Source organism: Carassius auratus, chromosome 30 (assembly GCF_003368295.1).
Source record: "Carassius auratus strain Wakin chromosome 30, ASM336829v1, whole genome shotgun sequence".
Taxonomy (NCBI): domain Eukaryota; kingdom Metazoa; phylum Chordata; class Actinopteri; order Cypriniformes; family Cyprinidae; genus Carassius; species Carassius auratus.
This window is the reverse complement of record NC_039272.1, coordinates 28,259,627-28,284,206: the sequence shown is the minus strand read 5'-3', so window position 1 is coordinate 28,284,206 and position 24,580 is coordinate 28,259,627. Positions and strand designations below refer to the sequence as shown.

Here is a 24,580-nt window from a genome sequence, read left to right as displayed (position 1 = left end):
TATTATCCCATAATAAAGCTGTCTCCATATTTTATCAAGTTTAAATCCATTCCACATAATTCTGAAGGTTTGGTTAAATTTTGGATGAAGAGTCCAGGAACCAAGAAAATTTATGTTATAGTAGAAAGTTGGAACACATTCTGGCCTGTGTTATTTAATGAAACCTAATTAGAGTTTTTATTCATTAAATATTTTTCAGCAAAACAATTATGGACTTTCCATTGAGACTGAAAAAGAAACTAACAGCTGTTATTTAAAGATCATTTCTTCAGGAAGTGCAATCATAAATAGAGTGATTTCATGCATACTATTAAGGGCAAACATAATGAATGACTATTAAATAACAGTCTCACCATGTCTGTAGGGGTTCTTCAGAGCAACGACACCAGAACCTAAAGCCAAAACAGCCTTCTGAACAGAACTTGTTGGGATATGACTTGGATACAACCTTCCATCATACTGCTTTGAATCTGAGCTTGTGTGCTGCTGTCCGGTGAGTACTGAATGCATGAGAGAGAGTGATAGATCTTGAGGTTCAAATCCTGAGACACAGCAATCACAGTTAAAAGATTCAACTTCTCTAAATTCATAGTACTGTGATTAACTATCACTCCTGCAACCTTACTCATTGTGTCATGAGGCTTAAATTTAATTTACTACAAAATGTAGTAAGAAACCACCTTGCTGTTGAAGGTACCTTAGAGTACGTTAGACTGTAATATATAAATTATAGGCTATCATATTTCAGACAAAAAAAAAAAAACATTTATATTTTGTATAAAGAAAATTAAGTCCGTTTTAAGACCATTATAATTACTTTTTTACATAGTGAAATTATTATAATTATAAGACACAGTTAGCATATCCGCCGAATGTAATTACTGTACTAAATAATGAACTGTTATTTAACGAGCTGGAATGTGGTCGTAAGAGTTACATGCTGTAATTAAAATGAATTATTTGGTGCTGTCAGCAGCTGATAATCGGTGAAATGTCCATTAAAGCTGTCGTTTGACATGCAATATTAAGCAACCCCTAGCATATTCTGTAGTTGTAGTACGTTGTGCTAGATGACAGATCAACATAAACGCTTTCACAGTTACATTACTGGTTAGCTAATAAGCTACTAGCAAGGTCATACATTTTTTGCTGTCAAATCCGCGTATACTATGCAATTGAGCATATTACCTATGGAACTATTTAAACTCTAAAAAAAAAAAAACATGTAAAAATACCTCCATATGAACGTCGACAATAATATCCGCGAGAGGTTTTTAAAAAACTAGACAGACCACGCATAATGGAATTACAGGGGACTGCACGTGGGGTAGATGACACAGCATGTATGGCAAGCCGTTTAACGTTTAGCCTAACCGTGCGTTCACATCGCCGCCGGCGAGGGGGAGGATAAATTAACCATGGTTTTACTACAAATAAAACCAAAAAAACATGGTTACTATAGTTAAACCATGGTAACCACAAAATAACCATGGTTTTGCTATATTAACCATAGTTTAACCATGGTATTTGTAGTAAATCTGTAGTTATACAAATGGTGGTCAACACACCAAAAAACCATGGGTTACTACAGTTTTACTATAATAAAACCATGGTTATTTTTCGTAAGGGGTGGTTAGTGTGCACACCTTGCATTATGTCAGAACCTGTCCCATTAAGTTTGAATACCGCATGTATATGATTATAATAAATATTTGAAAGTTGTTTTTGTTGTTATGTTCTTATAATCTGTTGTAACATCTCTCTGACAACTGAATTATCTCATTGTGAATTTGTTATTTTTGTCATGAAAAAATAAACATTAATAAAAGACATCAAGCCACAACTGGCATTTGCTACATATTATAAAGATTTTTATTTAAATATATTAATTGTTCTGCTGCATTTACTCCACTTTTATACTTTGCTGGAGTTAGGTTAAGACAAATGTGTGATTGTGTGTGTTTTTTTTTGCCCAACCTTGTTGATCAAAAGCAGATCCAGGTTTTGAAACACTTGTGAAACGCTCCGGTGCTGTGAATCAACCTTAGTCATGTGACATGGGTGTTTAAAATCACACTTCGGAGCAGTGTTTCAAAACGTCTACGCTTCAGGATCTTGACAGTTTCACGTCAGCCATCCCTAGGATAAGTTAACCTCATCAAATATTTTAAATGTGAAAGTAACAAGTTGATCGATGGAAAGAACTTAACAATTTTCCTTCCAGTGATTTTGAGTTGTTTAGTGTCACGATTACTTTTAATTTATTTATTTAGCTATATATTTAAGCTTATTGGGATATATACAATTCTGATTCTCAAATCTAACTGGAGAAGAGGCTTTCTAACAGTTTTGTTGATATTTCAGTAGTATTAGTACAGGTACTTGTCTATGTTCTCCTTACACTGTGTCCGAACTACATGCAACACAACACCGCAAAACGTGGTAAGGAGTATCTTTTCTATATTAATCAAAAAAATTAATAAATTAAATTAAATTAAATTAAAAAGTTGTCCTAACCAGTCACAACGACGACACACGAAATGTATTTTTCCACGCCATCGCAGCTGGAGCAACAACATACAAACTATGACAGAGATAATCTCAGATACTGATTATGTGCTTTATACATTTTTTTTGATGTGCCTTATTTATATCTATTTTTCACGCTTAAGTAAATTATTAGCAGTGTTCTTGTGAGTAATTCTCAAAGGGCTTGATAAATACAGCTCCAGAACCTCCAGCCACAAAAACATAGTTTTTTTTTTTTTTTTGCCCTCAACAAAAATTCCAATAGTCCATTGTGATTTCTTATTCGCCCCCATGGCCAGTAAACATGACATTAACTTAATTCAAACTGTGAGCATTTGAACTGGCACATTTAGCACATCTTGCACTAATTTACACTAATAACAACTTCAACTATGAATGCCTACAATGCCCCACTTTCACACTTCCCCAAAAATTCCTTGTGCATGTACACCCACAGTACTTTGCATTGAAAGGTTAGTTCGTCCAAAAAATTAAATTATGCCATAAATTCCTCACCCTGAAGTCATCGTAAGTATATATGACTTTCTTCTTTCAGGTGAATTCAGTTGGAGTTATTTTAAAAATGGTCTTTCAAGATGTTTGATGCAACTCCGCGGGAGTTGGAGTTACCTGGATGACTTCAATGGGAGTATTTTATGGACTAATTTTCATTTTTGGGTGAACTAGCCCTTTAAAGATGATTCTGATTTTGAAACAACTACAAATCATTTGCACTTAGAAGATATAAGCATTTAAAACATACATTCTCTCACTTTCACCAATATGAATCAATGATTTTGATGAAAGTACACTGCACTTCAGCTTCTCATCTGTTTTTTTTTGTCCGGTCAAATGTTGTCTAGAATCCAAAGTGTCACACCCCCTACACTATAAATAGCTGCTGAAACTTTTGCTGAAATCAGTCACTTATTTATGCAATTTGTATTTTATGTATAGTGAATGGCACACAGTGCACTACATAGGGGATAGGGAACGATGTAGACAGTGTAAATATTCTTTCAATTGTGGCAAATTAAGTGGTTTCACAATGTCACTCAAACTGCAATAGCACACACAGTCTTCTCCGGTCCTGAAACATAATAGTATGGAGTGGATCATCAGTGCAGACCACAAAATGTAAACCTATTTGAACTCTACACGGAATGCATTCATATCAATATGGATGATAGAGGAGAAATTATTTGACGAACTCTGTTAAACACAGAGAGGTGCCTGGGAGCATAAATAGCACCCATAAATCACTGATAATAGAAAATGTAAATTGTTAAAATGTTAAGTTGGCTTGCCATATTGTCGTTATCTATGCTGACGTGTACGATGACACGTACTGACGCAACCTCTGACGATTATTTTTTTGGAAGTATCCCACAGTATTTTTGGAAGTTATTTGGTGAGTAACTTTTAGACTCTTTATAATTGCTTGAGATTAACGTTGACCGTAGTGTTTGGAATTTGCAACATATTGCCTGTAGTTGGGCAATGTACGCATAGTATGAGGGTGCTCGAGTGAGTTGCCATTTTTACTCTCACTGTGAGTCAGGAAAAAAGATACATTAGCTCTCAGCTGCAGACTGATTTAAAAAAAAAAAAAAAAATCGGTTTAGATTTCTGTTGTGGTAGCTATAAAGACAGTTATTTCCTATATCGTAATTTCTTGGTTCATAATTAATAAAGTTGAATGTGTTAGTGGCTGTAACTCAGCAACATATTTTGTCAGCACCAAGGTGAACACGCAACCTTAAGGCCTAGACTAGATAGACTTTAAACAAACACGGAGTTTTGTGTTTTTTATTAAGATGATAATTAAACAACTTAATTTAATGAAGTTGTGGGTAATTTAAGTTTGAACACGTTGAAAAAGTCTGTCAGTTGATATGTTGCGGCTTAAAACAGAGCTGATCATACTTCCTACATCATACTTTATTGACTAAAAGCAAATCGTAATAGGTGAAAACAACACTTTCTAAATAATGCACTTTATAAAATGATTATGGGAAACGGTTTTACTTTACCTCAACAAATGGACTAATAGATGAAAGTGAAGTGACATTCAGCCAAGTATGGTGACCCATACTCAGAATTTGTGCTCTGCATTTAACCCATCCGAGCAGTGAACACACACACTGTGAGCACACACCCGGAGCAGTGGGCAGCCATTTATGCTGCGGCGCCCGGGGAGCAGTTGGGGGTTCGATGCCTTGGGCACCTAAGTCGTGGTATTGAAGGTGGAGAGAGAGCTGTTCATGCACCCCCCACCCACAATTCCGTCCGGCCTGAGACTAGAACTCACAACCCTTCGATTGGGAGTCCAACCCTCTAGCCATTAGGCCACGACTTCCCCCCTATTAAGAATTAAGAATGAGTTTGTGTTTCGTATTAAAATGAATAGTTAAATAAGATTTATATTATATTATATTATAATAAACTATAACCATTGAATTAAACTATTGAATTGAAGGAAGTCTTATGGGGGGGTCCCCACCATAAAACTTTTTTTTTTTCTTGGTGGGGATGGGGGGTTAGTCTTGCAATATACAGTTGACAATATATTTAAGCATAATATGCATAACTATATATTTGTCAAAAACAGGCTCCTGTGTTGATAAAGAATAACTGGATTTGACGGTGACAAATCAGCAGACCCAAAAAGGCAACTATATCAAATATACCTGGGGACTACATATGAGGCACTTGAAGATCCGTAAAACATCAAAAAAAATTGCTGCGGCACCCAGGGAGCAGTTGTGGGTTCAGTGCCTTGCTCAAGGGAACCTCAGTTGTGGTATTGAGGGAGGAGACTCAAACTCACAACCTTTGGATTATGAATCCGAATCTCTAACCATTAGGCCACGACTTTGTCAAATAACTTTACTGTCACTTTTTATCAATTTAATGCATCCTTTCTGAATGAAAGTATTAATTTATTTAATTTCTTTCCACCCAAAAATAAATCATTTTAATTCTTACAAATCACAAATTTTTGAACGGTAGTGTACAATGTTACAAATTATATCTATTTCAGATAAGTGTTGTTCTTTTGAATGTTCTATTAATCACAGAATCCTGAAAAAAAAAAAAAACAAAAAAAAAAATATATATATATATATATATATATATATATATATATATATATACACAACTGTTTTCAACATTGATAATATTAATAAATGTTTCTTGGGCACCAAATCAGCCTATTAGAATGATTTCTAAAGATCATGTGACACTGACTGGAGGAATGATGCTAAAAATTGTTTACTATTGTATTATTATTATTTTTAATTGTAATAATATATCATGATATTACTGTTTTACTGTATTTTGGAGCAAATCTTGGTTGGTGAACAGAAATGATTTTTGAACAGAAGTGTGCATCCAACAGAATAATTCTAGCATTATTAACCAATATAGTATTTATTATTTCCTCTAAAAATAGCTGGATGACTGATACTTTGTGATAATGTTTGTTCCAAAAGGCTTGTTTAAATGCAAGAAACTAATTTATTACATAATAGACTAAACCAGTTTATTAGATATTAAAAATATAAAATTTAACAAGACTGGCTGTCACACTGGCTGTGTGCTAGTGTTGTGTTTTTTTTTTTTTTTTTTTTTCAAGATTTCCGTGCAGTTTACATAGTTTACGTCCAGTAGATGGTGGCAAGGGTCTCTTATGAGTGAGTCTGTCAGCAGACTATTCAACCATTTCAGTCCAAATGTCTTTATTCAGGAACTAGCTATGACAATCAATATATCAATCATAGCTATTTCAAGAATGATTCCCGCATGTATATGCCGATATAGTTCCCGAAACTTTGCAGCGTGTATGTGGCCGTTGATCTTAGCAGAATGAAAAAACAAGTTTTATACAATTCTGAATAGATTATATATAGCACAGAAACCTAACAACAAGCACTCCCTTTATAATTACTAAAAAACTGTTACTCATAGCATCTTAGAATATACAGAGAGTGAAAATGACCCCTCAAAAAAGTCAGTAAGAAAGAAACTTCCTGACTGCGAGTGGAGGTTTATTATTCTCCATTTTTAGCTGAAGTTAGCTTCACCGGTGCTGCGCCAATCAAGCAGTCATGTCAATGATGTCTTGGCTTAGTGGTCTTTAGACTTGGAGCGGGATGTTTAAAATTTAAAGTGACGTAACAGCTAACCCATAAACAAACTAAATATAAATTATTGTGAATAATTACCATTTCCATTGCATGAATTTAATCACATTTGTCATTTATAATTTTTACTCAAATAAAAATATCAGAGGGACCCCCCAAGTTTATGTTTTACTTCTTCACTGCCTATAACTATATTACGACCACTGATCTAGGCCTATATATATGACTGGATCGCTCATCGTGTTCTAAACTGCCATTCATTGGTAAAGCCACCGGAAGTGTTCTAGCGGGCATGTTAATATTTCCTACTGGCAAAGAGCACCATTGACTGACAGCCAAAATACTGATTTAAAATCACCTGATTTGAAATGTATCAGTCACACAGGATTGTAGTGGATGTAAATTTATTTTTACTTAAGATGTTAACTGCAATGTTTATGGTCTTTTCAGACAGGATATGCACTATATTGATTGTTTAGGTGGGTGTAATCTCCATAGACAGTAAAAGAAATGGACACAGCGACCCCATTGGATTCAGCGGAGACAAGTGAAGTCAATTACAAGCACACACTTCCGGGGGGTTTAGCGTACTGCGCAGACTCAAACTGAGCTTGATGACGTAAATGTCACGTCAGCAACCTGTAAGTCTTCTGATCACTGTGCCAAGAGAAATCTGAATCACCCACCGAATCTTGCAGACGTTGTTGAATAATTTTGTCCTGTTGCTCTTATGGACTCTCTATGGGCTTCTCTCTTGACTTCATGCCTCCACGTCTCCCCGATTACCTCATAGACCATAAAAGATTGCCTGCAAGCTTTTCCTCCTGTTCATACGGTAATTTCTCTACTGTGCGACAGAGAGTCCCAGGTTATGACACAATCGTTAGCCTATTTTTTTTTTACAAGAACTGCTTCTACGGGCCACAACCTGAGATACATGGTAATGGGGCAATTTATACATTTTCGTGTTTCTTTAGAAATAATGAATGGACAAATGGAGTCTTTAAACACCACAATTCAATAAAATATGAAACCCTGCCACCCGGTAATCTCGCGTAGCCAGACCTTTAGAGTGACGGCTGAAGGTCTGGAATTCATGGCAGCTTTCATTGGCCAAGGCTTGCCCATGAGGCCATTTGACCGACATGTCAAACAACCAATCATAGTTTGTTTTGTTCAGCATCACATGTCGGGGTGTGGAAATGTCACCACATTAACAGACTGGTATGGAAAACTCTCTGACATATATTTGAAAGATTCTATGCCGCAAACTTTAAATATTTCACATACTTGTGAAACATCTGTATTTAGTAGATCCTGATTGTTGTCACAGTTGTAAACACTAAGGCTTTTTTCTTACGTGAGGAGGTTTGGTGTCAAGGCATCTTTGTTTCCGGACAGAACATTAAAGAACGCGACACACATGTCTCCCAGAAATCCTGTAGAATTCATCCAATCTGATGACGACTTCAGCACTCCCGAAGTATTTCCAGTTTTGTGACCCATATGGATCAGATGTTTAGCCATGGGCATGATGTGTAAGGCTGAGACTAAGGTGGGATTGTCAGCTGAGCTGCGCACTGCCGACACAGTCCGATAGACTGACTGATCCAACACATTTATGTAGTATATTATGTAGTAATATATTTATGTAGTATGTAATAGGGCTGTCACTTTTGTGAAAAAATCTTTTTCGATTTTTAAGACATAAGTATTCGTTGAATCGATTGTAAAATCGATTTTCCATATCAAAAAAAAAAGGACGGCTGCCATAACACAAGAAAAACATCACTGCAGGCTTCAACCCGGCTGCATTTATGATTTAGGCAATTAAAAAATCTCCAAGATTATTTTACATAATGATTCAATCCATTTCAAACAACTATTCAAAAAAGTGTGTTTTTTTATTGAACGTAACTGACACTTAGGCTAGACGGCACTAGGCAGGCATATTGAAATGCGCAAAAAGTTACAAATTTATTGGACAGGAAAACAAGTCGATCAACATTTTCGGGGTCCAGAGCATTTTCATTTTTGGGGTTTATTCACTATATGTCCAGCTGTTGAGAAGACGCGCTCCGACCACACTAATGTCCCAGGGACGCTCAGGTACAGCTGTGCAAGGTGGGGGTATTACTGCCAATTTTCCACCACAAAAGCCGGTCGCTGTCAGCTTGCAATGGTCCTTTTCATAACTCAGAATCTCCTGTAATTAGATGTGCAAATGAGGCGAATTCGCATCTACCGTGCTGCGAGACCCCCAGACACGCGTAAACGCTTCTTTACATTGACTTGAACATTGAAATCATTCGCGCCAGGCGCTCTATTCGTGTTTGGTGTGAACGCAGCATAAGAGGTTGCTTTAGACATCACTGGGTCTCAAAGGTGTGTAAAATTGCTGGTGTTTTCTGTCTAGCTTTCGCAAGGCATACTGCACTTTTGGATTTCTTTATTTTCTTTTTCTGCTTGTTTGTGAGTTTTGTTACATGTATATTTTTTTATTGTTTAATTATTTTAAAATTAATAGTGCACATATTTGGTTAAAATCGATTCCCTATTTTCATTTTCGAAACTTCTTTTGGTTGGTCCGATCGATTGTGCAATCGATTTTCAATTTAAAAGTGACAGCCCTAGTATGTAATTACGCAGGAATTATTAAACATGAATATATATCTGGTATTAGTTTCTGAAAATGATTGGGATTTACAATGAATATTACAATACAAACCTGTTACTATATTGTTGTATTGTATTGAAATTTAGAGCTTGCCACGCATCATCTTAATGTCTTTAAAGGTGCCACAGAATGCAAAAATCCCTTTTACAAATGTTTGTACACAGTACAGTGTGTGAAAACAGCTTATAATGGTAAAAATTATTCTACTCATTGTTTTATAATCCCAATAATTCATAAACAGGAATTGTAGGTCAGGGAGTGAATGTATAGCGCTCTCTCCACCCTCATTACCACAACGGACGTTTCCTTGAACAGGGCACCGAACCCCCAACTGCTCCCTGGGTGCTGAAGCATAAATGGCAGCCCACTGCTCTGGGTGTGAGTTCACAAGATGTGTGTGTGTTCACTGCTGTGTGTGTACACTTTGGATGGGTACAATGCAGAGTACGAATTCCGAGTATGGGTCACCATACTTGGCTATATGTCATGTCACTTTCACTTTTTTCACTGTCTCTTGTCTCTTCACACTAGCAGTTACAGGTTTCTCACTACTATGACAACTGCTGGAGGTACAATGTCAACATCAAAGAGCCATTAAAAGTGTCATGTGCTGGGATCATAAACTATATAAAAAACATGGACTTAGTGTCCGTGACGTCACCAATTGGTTTCCTAAAAGAGTTTTTGAAGCCAAAAGTGGGCGGAAGATGGCCGTCGCCATCTTGACAGTGTGTCACCAAGCGTCACTTCCGGATAATTGAAAATGAGCAAAAGGTGGGAGCTGGTTGCTGAAACTACACCCACCTAGCTCAATGGCGGCGACAGCAGCGGCAATCCACCTGTCACTCAAGTGGCTGAGCCCTTAATTATGCAGAACTTTAAAAGTTTAGTTCAGCCAAAAGTGAAAATCATGTCATTAATGACTCACCCTCATGTCGTTCCAAATCCGTAAGACCTCCGTTCATCTTCGGAACACAGTTTAAGATATTTTAGATTTAGTTCGAGAGCTTTGTGTCCCTCCATTGAAAATGTATGTACGGTAAACTCCAATGTCCATGTAATAAAAACATCTTCAAAGTAGTCCATGTGACATCATAGGGTCAGTTAGAATTTGTTGAAGCATCGAAAATACATTCCAAAAATAAAAAAAAATTATGACTTTATTCAGCATTGTCTTCTCTTCCGTATCTGTTGTGAGTGCTACCGCTGGAGCAGCAGCTCATTTTCATTTAAAGGGGACAAACACAAATATCTTCCATACTCTAAAACTGGCAATTTCAACAATCTATAAAAAATTATCTGTGGGGTATTTTGAGATAAAACTTCATATACAGTACACACTCTGGGGACTAGAGCTGTAATCGGGCCATAAAAGTTAGGCCCGACAGGACCCGAGCCCGACAAGTACATTTTGATTGACAGCTTTTTAAAAGAACTAACGCACACGTGCGCACACATGCAGCTCTTTTGCCTTTTTGGGTCATTTATACATGTTTTAACATAATTTATTCATTACTAAAGTACCATATTTTGCGCACTATAAGGCACACTTAAAAGCCTTTAATTTTCTCAAAAAACGACAGTGCGCCTTATAATCCGGAGCACCTTATATATGGATCAAGGCGATCTGTCAAAATGTTGACATTCCCTTTAGCACAGCTCCATCGAGTGGATGCATAACGCAAACCCAGTCAAATATTTGACTGCAGTATCTTCTATTCTATGCGCCTTATAATCCAGTGTGCCCTATATATGAAAACAGTTCTAAAATAGGCCATTCATTGAAGGTGTGCCTTATAGTGTGGAAAATGCGGTAGACTAGACCACTTGGAAGTTGGAATAAAGAAATAAAATAAGTCCTCTGTAACATCTTAACATCTCAGCACTCTAAATAGGCCTAGGCTCATTTAGCCTATAGAATGACCATTGCACCAATAAAAACTAGTATTTTTTAACAAATTAAATTAAGATACATTTTAAATTAAGATGGGTATTTGGCAATAACGAAATTAAGATAAAGGCTCTGCAGGACATTTAATAAAAGAATAATGCCAACATTAGCGTAAATACTCTGTCCACATTATGCATTTAAGACTCAAAGAATATTTAGTTATCATTTGAAAAACCTTAACTCACAGAGATTAGGCTAAGCCTACACGTTTTTGTGGAGGAAAATGATTGAATCCACTCTAGATGGCTTCAGCGCAGTCCTGTGCTCACTTATGGTGCGTCATGCTGCTCAGTGGAAGGCTACAGGAGCACTGAGCAGCATTGAGCGTCCTCTCGTGGCTGTAGACGGTAATGTTTTCTCTTGGTTTATTTCTCTTGGTTCATGTTATGTCAAATTAATTTTGATAAACAAGTCGCACCTGACTTTAAGTCGCAGGACCAGCCAAACTATGAAAAAAAGTGTGACTTATAGTCCGGAAAATACGGTAGCCTAATTTTTTTAATTATTAATTTAACCAACATTTATATTAATAACTGCAAAAAAAATGCAGTTACCATGATGTATAGGGATGCATGATATATCGACCACTAGTGTTGTCACCGTACCGAAATTTCAGTATTCGGTACCGATACCAGTGAAAATCCACGGTTCTGGGTACCAATTTCGGTACCAAAGCAAAACACAAAAATATGCGAATTAATTTTTTTTTTTTTTTTACTTTTTAGCACAAAAAATAAAACCAATGTCATTCTTTATACTTATTTACAATTGTGTTTAAAGTTTTTTCTTCAAGTTATATAATTATGAAAAACAGTAAACAAGTTTCATCCAAATGTAATTTGTCTTTTAATTTATGAAATTTAAACACATTTTATTTTTGGTAAATAAAGGGGATTTGCTATTAAAATTAAAACATGGAAGAAATATTGTGATTTATTTCTTAAAAAAAAATAACGTTTTTTTTAAGAAAAATTTAACTTGTTTACTGTTTTTCATAATTATATTACTTGTAGTAAAACTTTAAACACAATTGTAAATAAGTATAAAGAATGGCATTGGTTTTGTTTTTAGTGATAAAAAGTAATTTTTTTATATTAGCATATTTTTGTGTTTTGCTTTGGTACCGAAATTGGTACCAATAACTTTTCACTGGTATCGGTACCGAATACTGAAATTTTGGTACCGTGACAAGACTAATCTGAATATGTGATGTAGGGTTGTGCCGATAAACGATAGTATCGTGTATCGACGAAAGTCAGAGATATCAACATAAGCAGATTTCTCTGACGATAATCAGGATGATATTAGGCTAATTTTCCTATTATTGTATTAGATTATAATAATAATATTAACTATTATTTTTATTTTTATTAGAAGGCTTATTATAGTTCTGCTATCAAGCTGCCCAGCTATTTCACTTCAGCACCGCATTTCTCACACACACCACACGCACGTGCAAGTGCAGGAGGATTAGAGTCTGTATTCAGTGAAGTTGTCCACTTTGACTCGGATAACTCATTAAATCCATGAAATGAAAGAGAAAACGAGGAGTTGGTGTCCCACACATTTAATGGCTGGTACACGGCAATGCGCTCTTCAAGAAAGAGATTAACTCGTCAAGCTCCTCTGGCTCCTCCCAGTGGTCCTATTGCCATTTGCAGAAACTCCATCGCTCCCGGTAAAAAATAACCAATCAGAGCTGCGGTCCGTAACTTTGTTTGTGTTCTAAATGTAGAAAAATGTATATAATAAGCGAGTACACCATTAATCCATTTTCCAAACCGTTTTTGGCTTGTCCTGAATCACTAGGGTGCACCTATAATAAGTGTTTATATTCTGACTATTTTAGATTGCTTCAGGGATACCGCGGTGGAGTAACCCAGTACCTTTGTGATTCTTCATAGACATAAACAGAGAGAAGTAGTTCCGGCTACGATGTTCCTTTGCAAGACGCAAGCAGTTCTGTTTATTAACCGCTAGAGCGTCAAAAGTTCCCTACCGCAGCTTTAAGTCATTTGTGGATTAATGCGTATTAGAGATGCGAACCGTTTAAAACGATTCAGTTCAATTTGGTCAACTGAATTATTCGTTCGCGAACCAGATATCCAGCTGTTTTGTTTTGAACTCTCTCTCTCACATCAGACACGGAAGAGAAGACAATGCTGAATAAAGTCGTCGTTTTTGCTATTTTTGGACCAAAATGTATTTTCGATGCTTCAAAAAATTCTAACTGACCCTCTGATGTCACATGGACTACTTTGATGATGTTTTTCTTACCTTTCTGGACATGGACAGTATACCGTACACACAGCTTCAATGAAGGGACTGAGAGCTCTCGGACTAAATCTAAAATATCTTAAACTGTGTTCCAAAGATAAACGGAGGTTTTACAGGTTTGAAACAACATGAAGGGTAAGTTATTAATTACATAAATTTGCTATCTGGGTGAACTAACCCTTTAAGGCGAGAATGAAACACAGGTTTGACCCGAGAAACATGAAAGACTTGGTGTACCCGACCAAGTATGGGAGATAACTTGAGCTTTACCGCCACCGGACTCAATACCTTGGTGATCTGATATGGCCCCATGAACCTGGGGGCTAACTTGCGAGAAGCCACCCGGAGAGGAAGGTCCTTGGTTGACAGCCATACTCTCTGACCACATACGTAGCGGGAAGCAGGAATACGGTGACGGTCAGCTGCTGCTTTGGTTCGTTTGAACACTCCCTAGCCAAGGTTTCCTCAGCCCTCCTCCAGGTGGCCACCACTGGCAAGGAGTTATGGGCATATTCAATCCAGGATAACTGTTGGCTCCAAGAACTCGGATTATGGGACGTCAGGCAGTGGAGAGCTTGTTCCAGAACCTGGTTTGCCCGCTCTGACTGCCCATTGGTCTGAGGGTGAAAACCTGACGACAGACTCGTAGAGGCCCCAATCTGCCGACAGAACTCCTTCCAGAACCGGGAAACAAACTGTGGCCCCCTATAAGAAACCACGTCCACCGGTAGGTCATGAATCCGGAAGATGTGGTCAACCACCACTTGAGCTGTCTCCTTAGGTGAAGGTAGTTTGGGAAGGGGGATGAAATGGGCTGCCTTAGAGAAGCGATCAACCACGGTCAATACTACAGTGTTACCCCTCGATGCTGGAAGGCCAGTGACAAAGTCAAGGGCTATGTTTGACCAGGGGCAGGAGGGGATGGGTAAGGGGTGTAGCAGACCAACAGGAGGCTGATTAAAACTCTTGTTCTGGGCGCAAATTGGGCAGGTAAACACAAACTGCCTGATGTCCTGGGCCATGGATGGCCACCAAAATCGCTGGCGGATGGCAGCCAGAGATCTCCAAACCCCAAGATGACAGACTAACTTGATGAATGTCCCCACTGGAGGACTTCAGGGCACAGCACAGCCGGCATGAAAAGTCTACCCTCTGGGCACCCCCTTGGCACCTCTCTCTCTCGTATGGCCTCCAGCACTCTTCTCTCCACATCCCAGGAGAGGGACCCCACCACAATTTCTCTAGGAATAATGGTTTCAGTTGATGCATCGGCTCTCTTAGTATCCCTGTAAAGACGGGAGAGGGCATCAGGTTTTACATTTTTGGAGCCTGGGTGATACGAGATAGAGAAGATGAACCGGCCAAAGAAGAGTGCCCATCGGGCCTGGCGTGAACTCACCCTCTTGGCCGAACGGACGTATTCCAAATTCTTATGGTCCATCCAAACCAAGAAGGGCTGTGCTGACCCCTTCAACCAGTGACGCCACTCACCCAAGCCCAGTTTGACCGCCAACAGCTCCCGGTTCCATACGTCATAATTCCGTTCTGCTGGGCTTAGGCGGTGAGAGTAGTAGGCATCCACCTCCACAATAAACTGATGTTCAGGGTCTGGAAACGAAAGAACAGGAGCAGAAATGAAACAGGACTTTAGGTCATTAAGTTAGGTCATTTGGGCCTTCAAATTCCACCTAAACGGTACCTTAGTGGAGGTAAGAGCTGTCAAGGGTGCAGCAACCTGATGAAAGTTTCTGATGAAGCGCCTGTAGAAGTTGGCAAATCCTAGAAACTGCTGCAGTGCCTTGCGTGAGTCTGGGGGTGGACACTCGGCTACGGCCCTTACCTTAGTGGGATCTGCTTTGATTCCCTCCACCGAAATGATATAGCCCAGGAAGGGAACTGACTTGGAGTGGAAATGCACTTCTCTGCTTTAACATATAGCTGGTTCTCCAGCATCCGTTGTAGCACCTGGCGCACGTGTTGGGTGTGTACCTGAAGTGAAGGAGAAAAAAATAAGAATGTCATCAAGGTACACAAAGACAAACTTATTAACCATGTCTCGCAACACGTCATTAACCAGGGCCTGGAAGATAGCTGGGGCATTTGTCAGGCCAAAGGGTAGCACCCGGTACTCATAATGTCCCGAAGGAGTGATGAATGCTGTCTTCCACTCATCCCCCTCTCAAATCCGAACCAGGTAATAAGAATTACGGAGGTCCAACTTACTGAAGACTTTGGATCCCTGCAAAAGTTCAAAGGCAGATGACATTAAGGGGAGGGGGTACCTATTCTTAATGGTAATGTCATTCAAACCTCTGTCATCAATACAAGGGTGCAAGGAACCATCCTTCTTAAAGAAAAATCCTGCGCCAGCAGGAGACGAGGAGGGACGGAGGGACTCGCAAATATATTTGTCTCTTTCTGGACCAGACAGGAAATATAACCGACCCCTGGGCGGAGAAGTGCCTGGGAGGAGGTTGATGGCACAATCATAAGGCCGGTGAGGAGGCAGGGACACAGCCCGGGACTTGCTGAAGACCTGCTGCAGATCGCAGTACTCCGCCGGCACCCCGGAGAGATCAGCATCATCCACCTGCACAACAGGAAACACAGCACCAGGAAAAGAGGCAGAACCCAAGGCAAGACTGCTTCCAAGACAAAACTGAATTTCTGGCCCAATCCACATGAGGGCCGTGCTGCACCAACCACAGGTGTCCCAGAACCACTGAGGCACTCGGCGAGTCAAGAAGGTACAGCTTGGTTATCTCATGGTGATTGCCCGAGACGATAAGACTTACAGGAAGGGTGAGGTGAGTGATGGTGGTGATAGGGGAATCATCAAGAGACCGAACAGAGATAGGAGTAGAGAGGGGAACTGCAGGAATTCCCCACTGCTTGGCCAGTGCCGTGTCCATGAAACTACCACCAGCCCCAGAATCCACCAGGGCCGAACAGGAGTGACTGGAACCTCCAAACTGGACACCCACGGGAAGAAGTGTGCGGGAAGAGTGGGGGAAATTAAGAGGAAATGTGCCCACCAGAATCCCCCTGGCAACTGATGGGCCCTGGCTTTTAGCGGGCATTTTCCGACGAAGTGTCCGGCCCTCCCACAGTAGAAACATAAGCCCTGGGTGATTCTCTCTTGCTTCTGCTGAGGAGTGAGACGCAGATGTCCCACCTCCCACCTGCACAGGTTCAGGGTCAGCAGGAGATGGCAGAGGCAGGACCGGGGTGGAGTCGCTGGTCATTTCTCCCACCCTCCAAGAAATGCGAGCAGTCAGTTGTTGGTGACGAAGGCGAAGGCGGCTCTACACGGAGAGCCAAGTCGACCAGATCATCAAAAAGCTCCGTGGAAGCTCCTGGGTGGCGATCTTGTCTTGGATCTCCTCATCTAGTCCAGCACGGAACACAGCTCTGCAAGACCCCTCATTCCAGTCACAGGCCACTGCTAAGGTCTTGAATTCAATGGCAAACTCAGTCACTGAATGGCCTCCTTGCCGTAGCTGTGACAGCTGGGCTGCTGCTTCATCACCCCGAGCAGAACGATCGAATAACTTGACCATCTCCCGTTGAAAGTCCTCAAAAGAAGCACAAAAGGGTGCCTGGGCCTCCCACGCTGAAGTTCCCCAGTCACAGGTCCTGCATGTGAGGAGGGTTAAAACATAAGCCACCTTAGTCTCTGAGACAGGAAGGCTCTGCAGGAGTTAGGGTTCCCATCATGGGGAGGTGGGTTGTTGGCATGAGGCTCAGGGTCATGACTGGTAGAGGAAAGGCTAGTGGGGTCCTCCGATCTGGCAGATGTCTGTCTTCGAAGTTCCTGGAGCTGGGAAGTCAGCTCCGACAACTAGGCATTAAGGAACTCAACCTCCCGGGACGTGGATGTTATCTGGGAGGCATGCTGGCCCAAGAGAATGCCCTACTGGGATCTGCAAAAAGGTCAGTTTATTAGATAGGCTTTAATTTCAAAGGACAGAAAAAATACAAATAAACAAACAAAAGCTATCCAGGAACAGGGCAGTCTGGAGCAGATCCAAAAGAGCCTCCTGGACATATTCCACTTGGAAATCCACTAATGCAATGCCCAGATAAACTGACAGGGAGGCGGGGAACTGGTGGCGCTGTGCGGCGAAGAAGAAGAGTGACAGCAATCGGTGATTGCAAGCACAGGAGGGCTGAAGATTAGCACTGCCTGAAAGCAGGAGGAAGAGGGAAAAAACTAAACTAAAGGATGAAAAACAAAACGGGCACAATCTCTGTGCAGGCTAAATGAGAGATGTGGACAGAGCTAAGACATGAACGAGAACAACATGACGATCTGACAGACAAGCACACATGAGCACATGATGCAGAGCAGGTGATGACCAATAACAAGATAATAAAACAAGAGTGCGGAGACGGGCACAACGGTGACACAGAAGCACATGGTAAGTTTAAACAACCACACACACTATAGGGAAAAACAGACCGATTAGCCCGGGGATGTGACAGATAACTTCTGTGCTCAGATTCGGGCAAATTTGTCACAGGACACGCGATATGACAGTTGAGTCTGACAATATATGAACTAGCTGTTTTAAATACAGTATTTTTATATTTAGCGTTACTTTATCAGTATATTTTTAAATATATATATATATATATATATATTTAAAAATATACTGATAAAGTAACGCTTATATTTTTTTTATTATTATTTGTGATTCCATAGGCTCTCTCTCGTGCACCTGCACGGTTTAAAACACCAAATAGTGATGCTATGACAAGAACAAAGAGTCTCTCTCTCTTGCTCCACCCATATACGATAGTATTTTGAACCGTCAATCTCACGGGCTGACGACACAACGATCTGAAAAATGACCATATCGCCCAGCACTTATATGATGCATTTCCCTGTGCTGAATAAGCTGGCAGCACTTCAGTTTAACGGTGTTCAGCTCCAGCACACGCAGCTATAATAACTATAATTGGCAATGTCATAAACATAATATTATAAAGAGAATAATTCCTTAATAAAAAAATAATTGTGAATTATTTGGGTTTATTTGTCGTGTTTCAGCGAGTTCAGAGTGTGTCCACGACACATTTCACTATTCAGGTTTGTAGCGCGGGTGCATTGTAATATTGGAAATAATCTAACGATATGATCACACGCATCTAGTCAGTAAATCTGGTTCTGTGATTACCACTAAATTATACATTATACAAGGCATAAATCTTTATACAGTTTTCATGAGCACTTTGTCATTTGCATATGTTGTGGATTTGTCGGCCTGATGTTCATCAAGTTCATCTGGTATTTGCTATTGTAATGTATAGGAAAACAAAAGACTTCTTTAGATAATTTCATTCACAATAGAAAATAGAGAACAAATGTTTAAACTGTGAAATTTTACACCTTTATCCACTAAATGAGCTCATTTCAAATTTAATGCCTGCTACAGGTCTAAAATAAGTTGGCACATGGTCAACAAAGGGCTGAAAAAGCAATACATTTTGAAAAGATTCAGCTGGGAGAACGTCTCGCAACTAATTAAGTGAACAGGATTATCTATAAAAGTGATGTCTTATGGCGCTTTTCCACGATATGGCTTGGTACGGCTTAGTACAGTTCACTTTTGGGAGGTTTTCCATTGGGTACAGTACCTGGTACTTTTTTAGTACCAGCTCGGTTGAGGTTCCAAGTGAAGCGTACCATTACCAAAACATGACATGTAAACTCTGACTGCGTCACTGAACTTGTGATAAACACAACAGAACCACTAGATTTAAATCAGCACAGCCAGTAAAGGATTGAATGTAACTGTTTTGAACAAGCTCACCTTTATTTGGAAATCAAAAATTGTCTGTCTGTTGAGAAAGTACAGACGTTTCTCTCATTGTTAGCAGAGGACTGGATCCAGCAAGAGCTTGATGGGGCAATGTGGAATGAAAAAGTTATTCAGTCGAGGCAGTAGAGGAATAATCCTATTAACTATAAAGTGATACTTAACTGAATTGGAATAGCAAACCATGCAGAGCCAAGGCGTGCTGAACTGAGCCGAGCCGAGTCATACCACACAGTGGAAAAGCACCATTAGAGAGGCAGAGTCTCTCAGAAGTAAAGATGGGCAGAGGCTCTCCAATCTGCGAAAGATTGTTGAAATAATATTTGAAAATCACTGGGTATTATTTTTCAAAAATTGTACCTGTCCCCTGCAAGCACAAACACTCATAAACATAGAGAGAGGGAGAGAGACCGGATTCACACTTTCAATCTGTATGATAAATGGTTTAATTCAGAAGATAGGCTTAACTCAAGCCATATATTGATTGTAATGTGCTGAAAAATATTAAAATAATAAACATAAACAAGTGACGGCACACATAACAGTAATAGTCCAATGATTAGCATAAATCAACTGCTCATAAGGCTAGGACATTTCTATTTTAAAAACTTCAATCTCTAAAGGAAAAAAATAAGAGATGGGAGGAAAAATATTCTTCAGTTTCTTCTGTTGCAATTATATTCTTGGGTAATTATACTGTATATAGACTGCGGGCATCAGGGAGCCATTTGAGATTTGCAATCACACTTACTCTGTTTATAGTACAGAGTAGCAGTACTTGGCACACATTTTACAAGATTAGATGTTTGCCAGTGGTGTTCAGGATCTGAAAATTGTTCGCCATAATCCTATCAGTCATCTCTCCTTACTGTTCATGTGGGAAGTGAAATGTTATGTTCTGTAATGTAACAGGCTACTATGTTCCTTAAGTGACTCCATAGAACGGGTTATTTGTTTTCGCGCCTTTCTGAATATGGATTCAGCCACACCTCTAACCCAGTCGGGGGTGTTTGTTGTCCACACATAACTCTTATTTGACATCATCCCAAGTTACTGTAACCGTTATATGCTACGCAATTCTTTTTCACAATGTGTTTGAGAAAACGGGGGAAACTTTTAAGACATTAATCGCTATTCGATATTCTCTAAATAAATCAACTAATCAGATATTTGAAAATCGTGACCCATCCCTAGTAAAAATAGGGCTCCAGACTAGGGATATGCCGGTATCAATTTTTCCTGTTGCGATTAATTGATCATGCTTTTATCACGGTATATGGTATTATCATGGTATTGAAATTTAGTTTCAAAAAGGGGTCATAATACAGTATAACAGGTTAAAAAACCTTTTTATAACAAAAATAACTGAACATTTAAGTACAATAAAGCAATACAGAAAAATATATCAAGTTAAAAGTTTTACACAGATTAATGTGCAAAAGAACTAGAAAGTCAAGTCAAGTAACCTTTATTTATATAGCACTTTAAAAAATATATATTGCGTCAAAGCAACTGAACAACATTCATTATGAAAACAGTGTGTTAATAATGCAAAATGATAGTTAAAGGCAGTTCATCATTGAATTCAGTTATGTCATCTCTTTTCCGTTAAATAGTGTCCGTGCATTTATTTGCAATCAAGTCAACGATATCGCTGTAGATGAAGTGACCCCAACTAAGCAAGCCAGAGGCGACAGCGGCAAGGAACCGAAACTCCATCGGTGACAGAATGGAGAAAAAAAACCTTGGGAGAAACCAGGCTCAGTTGGGGGGCCAGTTCTCCTCTGACCAGACGAAACCAGTAGTTCAATTCCAGGCTGCAGCAAAGTCAGATTGTGCAGAAGAATCATCTGTTTCCTGTGGTCTTGTCCTGGTGGTCCTCTGAGACAAGATCTTTCCAGGGGATCTGTATCTGGGGCTTTAGTTGTCCTGGTCTGTGCTGTCTTTCAGGGCTGTAGAGGTCCTTTCTAGGTGCTGATCCACCATCTGGTCTGGATACGTACTGGATCCAGGTGACTGCAGTGACCCTCTGATCTGGATACAGACTGGATCTGGTGGCTACAGTGACCTCGGAATAAGAGAGAAACAGACAAACATTAGCGTAGATGCCATTCTTCTAATGATGTAGCAAGTACATAGGGTGTTATGAGAAGTGTTTCTGGTTCCGGTTTACCTTATTAATGCAGCCTAAAAATCCTTTAACGGATTTGGATATTAAAAGCATATTAGTATGTTATGTGTAAGCCAGGTTAAAGAGATGGGTGTTTAATCTAGATTTAAACTGCAAGAGTGTGTCTGCCTCCCGAACAATGTAAGGTAGGTTATTCCAGAGTTTAGGCGCCAAACAGGAAAAGAGTTTTGAGAACGTAGCGTACGTAGAGGATTATAATGTAGAAGGAGCTCATTCAAATACTGAGGTGCTAAACCATTCAGGGCTTTAAAAGTAATAAGCAATATTTTAAAATCTATATGATGTTTGATAGGGAGCCAGTGCAGTGTTGACAGGACCGGGCTAATATGGTCATACTTCCTGGTTCTAGTAAGAACTCTTGCTGCTGCATTTTGGACTAGCTGTAGTTTGTTTACTAAGCGTGCAGAACAACCACCCAATAAAGCATTACAATATACTAACCTTGAGGTCACAAATGCATGGATTAACATTTCTGCATTTGACATTGAGAGCATAGGCCGTAATGTAGATATATTTTTGAGATGGAAGAATGCAGTTTTACAAATGCTAGAAATGTGGCTTTCTAAGGAAAGATTGCGATCAAATAGCACACCTAGGTTCCTAACAGATGATGAAGAATTGACAGAGCAACCATCACATCTTAGACAGTTTCTAGGTTATCACAAGCAGAGTTTTTAGGTCCTATAATTAACACCTCTGTTTTTTCAGAATTTAGCAGTAAGAAATTACTCGTCATCCAGTTTTTACATCGACTATGCATTCCATTAGTTTTTCAAATTGGTGTGTTTCACCGGGCCACAAAGAAATATAGAGCTGAGTATCATCAGCATAACAGTGAAAGCTAACACCATGTTTCCTGATGATATCTCCCAAGGGTAACATATAAAGCATGAAGAGTAGCGGCCCTAGTACTGAGCCTTGAGGTACTCCATACTGCTGTTGTGATCGATATGATACATCTTCATTCACTTCTACAAACTGATGGCGGTCACATAAATACGATTTAAACAATGCTAATGCACTTCCACTGATGCCAACAAAGTGTTCAAGTCTATGCAGAAGAATGTTGTGGTCAATCGTGTCAAACGCAGCACTAAGATTCAATAAAACTAATAGAGAGATACACCCACGATCAGATGATAAGAGCAGATCTTTTGTAACTCCAAGGAGAGCAGTCTCAGTACTATGATACGGTCTAAATCCTGACTGGAAATCCTGACTGGAAATCCTCACATATACCATTTTTCTCTTAGAAGGAATATAATTGTGAGGATACCACCTTTTCTAGTATCTTGGACAGAAAAGGGAGATTCGAGATTGGTCTATAATTAACTAGTTATTTGGGGTCAAGTTGTGTTTTTTTTGATGAGAGGCTTAATAACAGCCAGTTTGAAGGTTTTGGGGACATACCCTAATGACAATGAGGAATTAATAATAGTCAGAAGAGGATCTATGACTTCTGGAAGCACCTATTTTAGGAGCTTAGATTGTATAGGGTCTAACATACATGTTGTTGGTTTAGATGATTTAACAAGTTTATACAATTCTTCCTCTCCTATAGTAGAGAATGAGTGGAACTGTTCCTCAGGGGGTCTATAGTGCACTGATGTGATACTGTAGCTGACGGCTGAATGGTTGCAATTTTATCTCTAATAGTATCGATTTTAGAAGTAAAGTAGTTCATAAAGTCATTACTGCTGTGGTGTTGGGAAATGTCAACACTTGTTGAGGCTTTATTTTTCGTTAATTTAGCCACTATGTATATATATATATATATATATATATATATATATATATATATATATATATATATATATATATATATATATATATATATATATATATGTATGTATGTGTATATATATATATATATATATATATATATATATGTGTGTGTGTGTGTGTGTATATATATATATATATATATAATATTAGGGCTGTCACTTTTTTATTCGATATTTGAATATGCGTTCGAACATGACGTGAAATATCCGTAATCGAACTATAAATAAAATGTCCGGTTTTTAAAATGCCATATGTAGCGCATTTTTTACAGTCTATGATTAGACCGTTTTTTTTTTTTTTTTTTTATTATTTGCTGTCTTCTCCACAACTGGGAACATTGTAAATAAAGGCCTGGTCCTCTCTCATCCGTCACTGTCGTCGCTCTAGTTTTATATCCTTCCATCTCCTCCGTGGGACTCGATACCGGTGGGTCGAGCAGGTGTCGCTCATCTCCAATCACTCCACCGGCCTCACTCTGTTCCCACGTCTCTCGCCCCCCCCCCCCCCCCCCACTTGTCACATACCCCCATCGCCCCTTGCAGGCCGGGGGGTACCCTCGAGACTGTGCTTTACCCCACCGCTCACGGGAACCTGGGGGTAGGACAGACGAGGCGAGAGGAAAGGAGATGGAAGGAGGAGCTACAGAGACGAGAGAGGGGAGAGAGGAGAAAAAAAAAATCCGGTCAGATGCACTGCCGCTTGGCCCTCCACCAGCTGGGTGATCTCCTCCGCGGTGCCTGGCGGTGGCACTGGACTGTCCTCGGCGGACGGCATGACACTCCTCCGCCGCCCGGTGGACGGAGACGGCTCCTCCGGTTTTAGGCAGCCAGTAGGAGTCCCCCGTTCCCTGCTCCTCCCAGTTCATGTGGATGGCAGCAGGCTCCGGCCCCCTGGCGAACGGCGCCGACTCCTCCACCCCCTCACGGACGGCAGCCGCCCCTCCACATCACGGGCGGCCGGCAGCGAGCTCGCCCATCCCCAGACACACTTCCTCGCCTGATCGATGGCACCGCGGATTCACCACATCGGCGAGGGATCTTCAGCAGTGCGTCCCTCCTCCTCCCAGGCTTCTGCACCACTGTAACGATAAAACCTTCATAATCATCGGGAAGAAGGAGGCCGGAACCGGCGGACAATCAAACTGAAACTTTAATTACAAAATTGTTTGTAAGCTTGTTCAAAATGACGTAAACAATAAATGTT

At 39.8% G+C, this 24,580-nt stretch overlaps 2 protein-coding genes across 4 annotated transcripts in view; one reads left to right on the top strand and one right to left on the bottom strand.

Moving 5' to 3' along the window:
* Positions 1–1,366, bottom strand: part of coq4 (coenzyme Q4 homolog (S. cerevisiae)) — a 34,850-nt gene extending 33,484 nt beyond the window's left edge. For both annotated transcript variants that reach the window (XM_026212554.1, XM_026212555.1), the window contains exons 1-2: positions 1,236–1,366; positions 354–500 (exon numbers count right to left, since the gene is read on the bottom strand). In XM_026212554.1, coding sequence (XP_026068339.1) covers positions 354–500; positions 1,236–1,299 — 211 coding nt within the window. In that variant the 5' untranslated portion in view covers positions 1,300–1,366. The remainder of the gene's footprint in view (positions 1–353; positions 501–1,235) is intronic.
* A 2,490-nt stretch (positions 1,367–3,856) lies between these two features.
* Positions 3,857–24,580, top strand: part of LOC113049861 (TNF receptor-associated factor 2-like) — a 62,028-nt gene continuing 41,304 nt past the window's right edge. Inside the window, exon 1 of one of the 2 annotated variants that reach the window (XM_026212550.1) lies at positions 3,857–3,940. Coding sequence is in view for 1 of the 2 variants with exons in the window: in XM_026212548.1 (XP_026068333.1) it covers positions 17,998–18,000 (3 nt within the window). In the remaining variant the exon portion in view is untranslated. Of the gene's footprint in view, positions 3,941–17,569; positions 18,001–24,580 lie in introns of those variants that run through there. The other variant, XM_026212548.1, reaches the window with a different exon arrangement.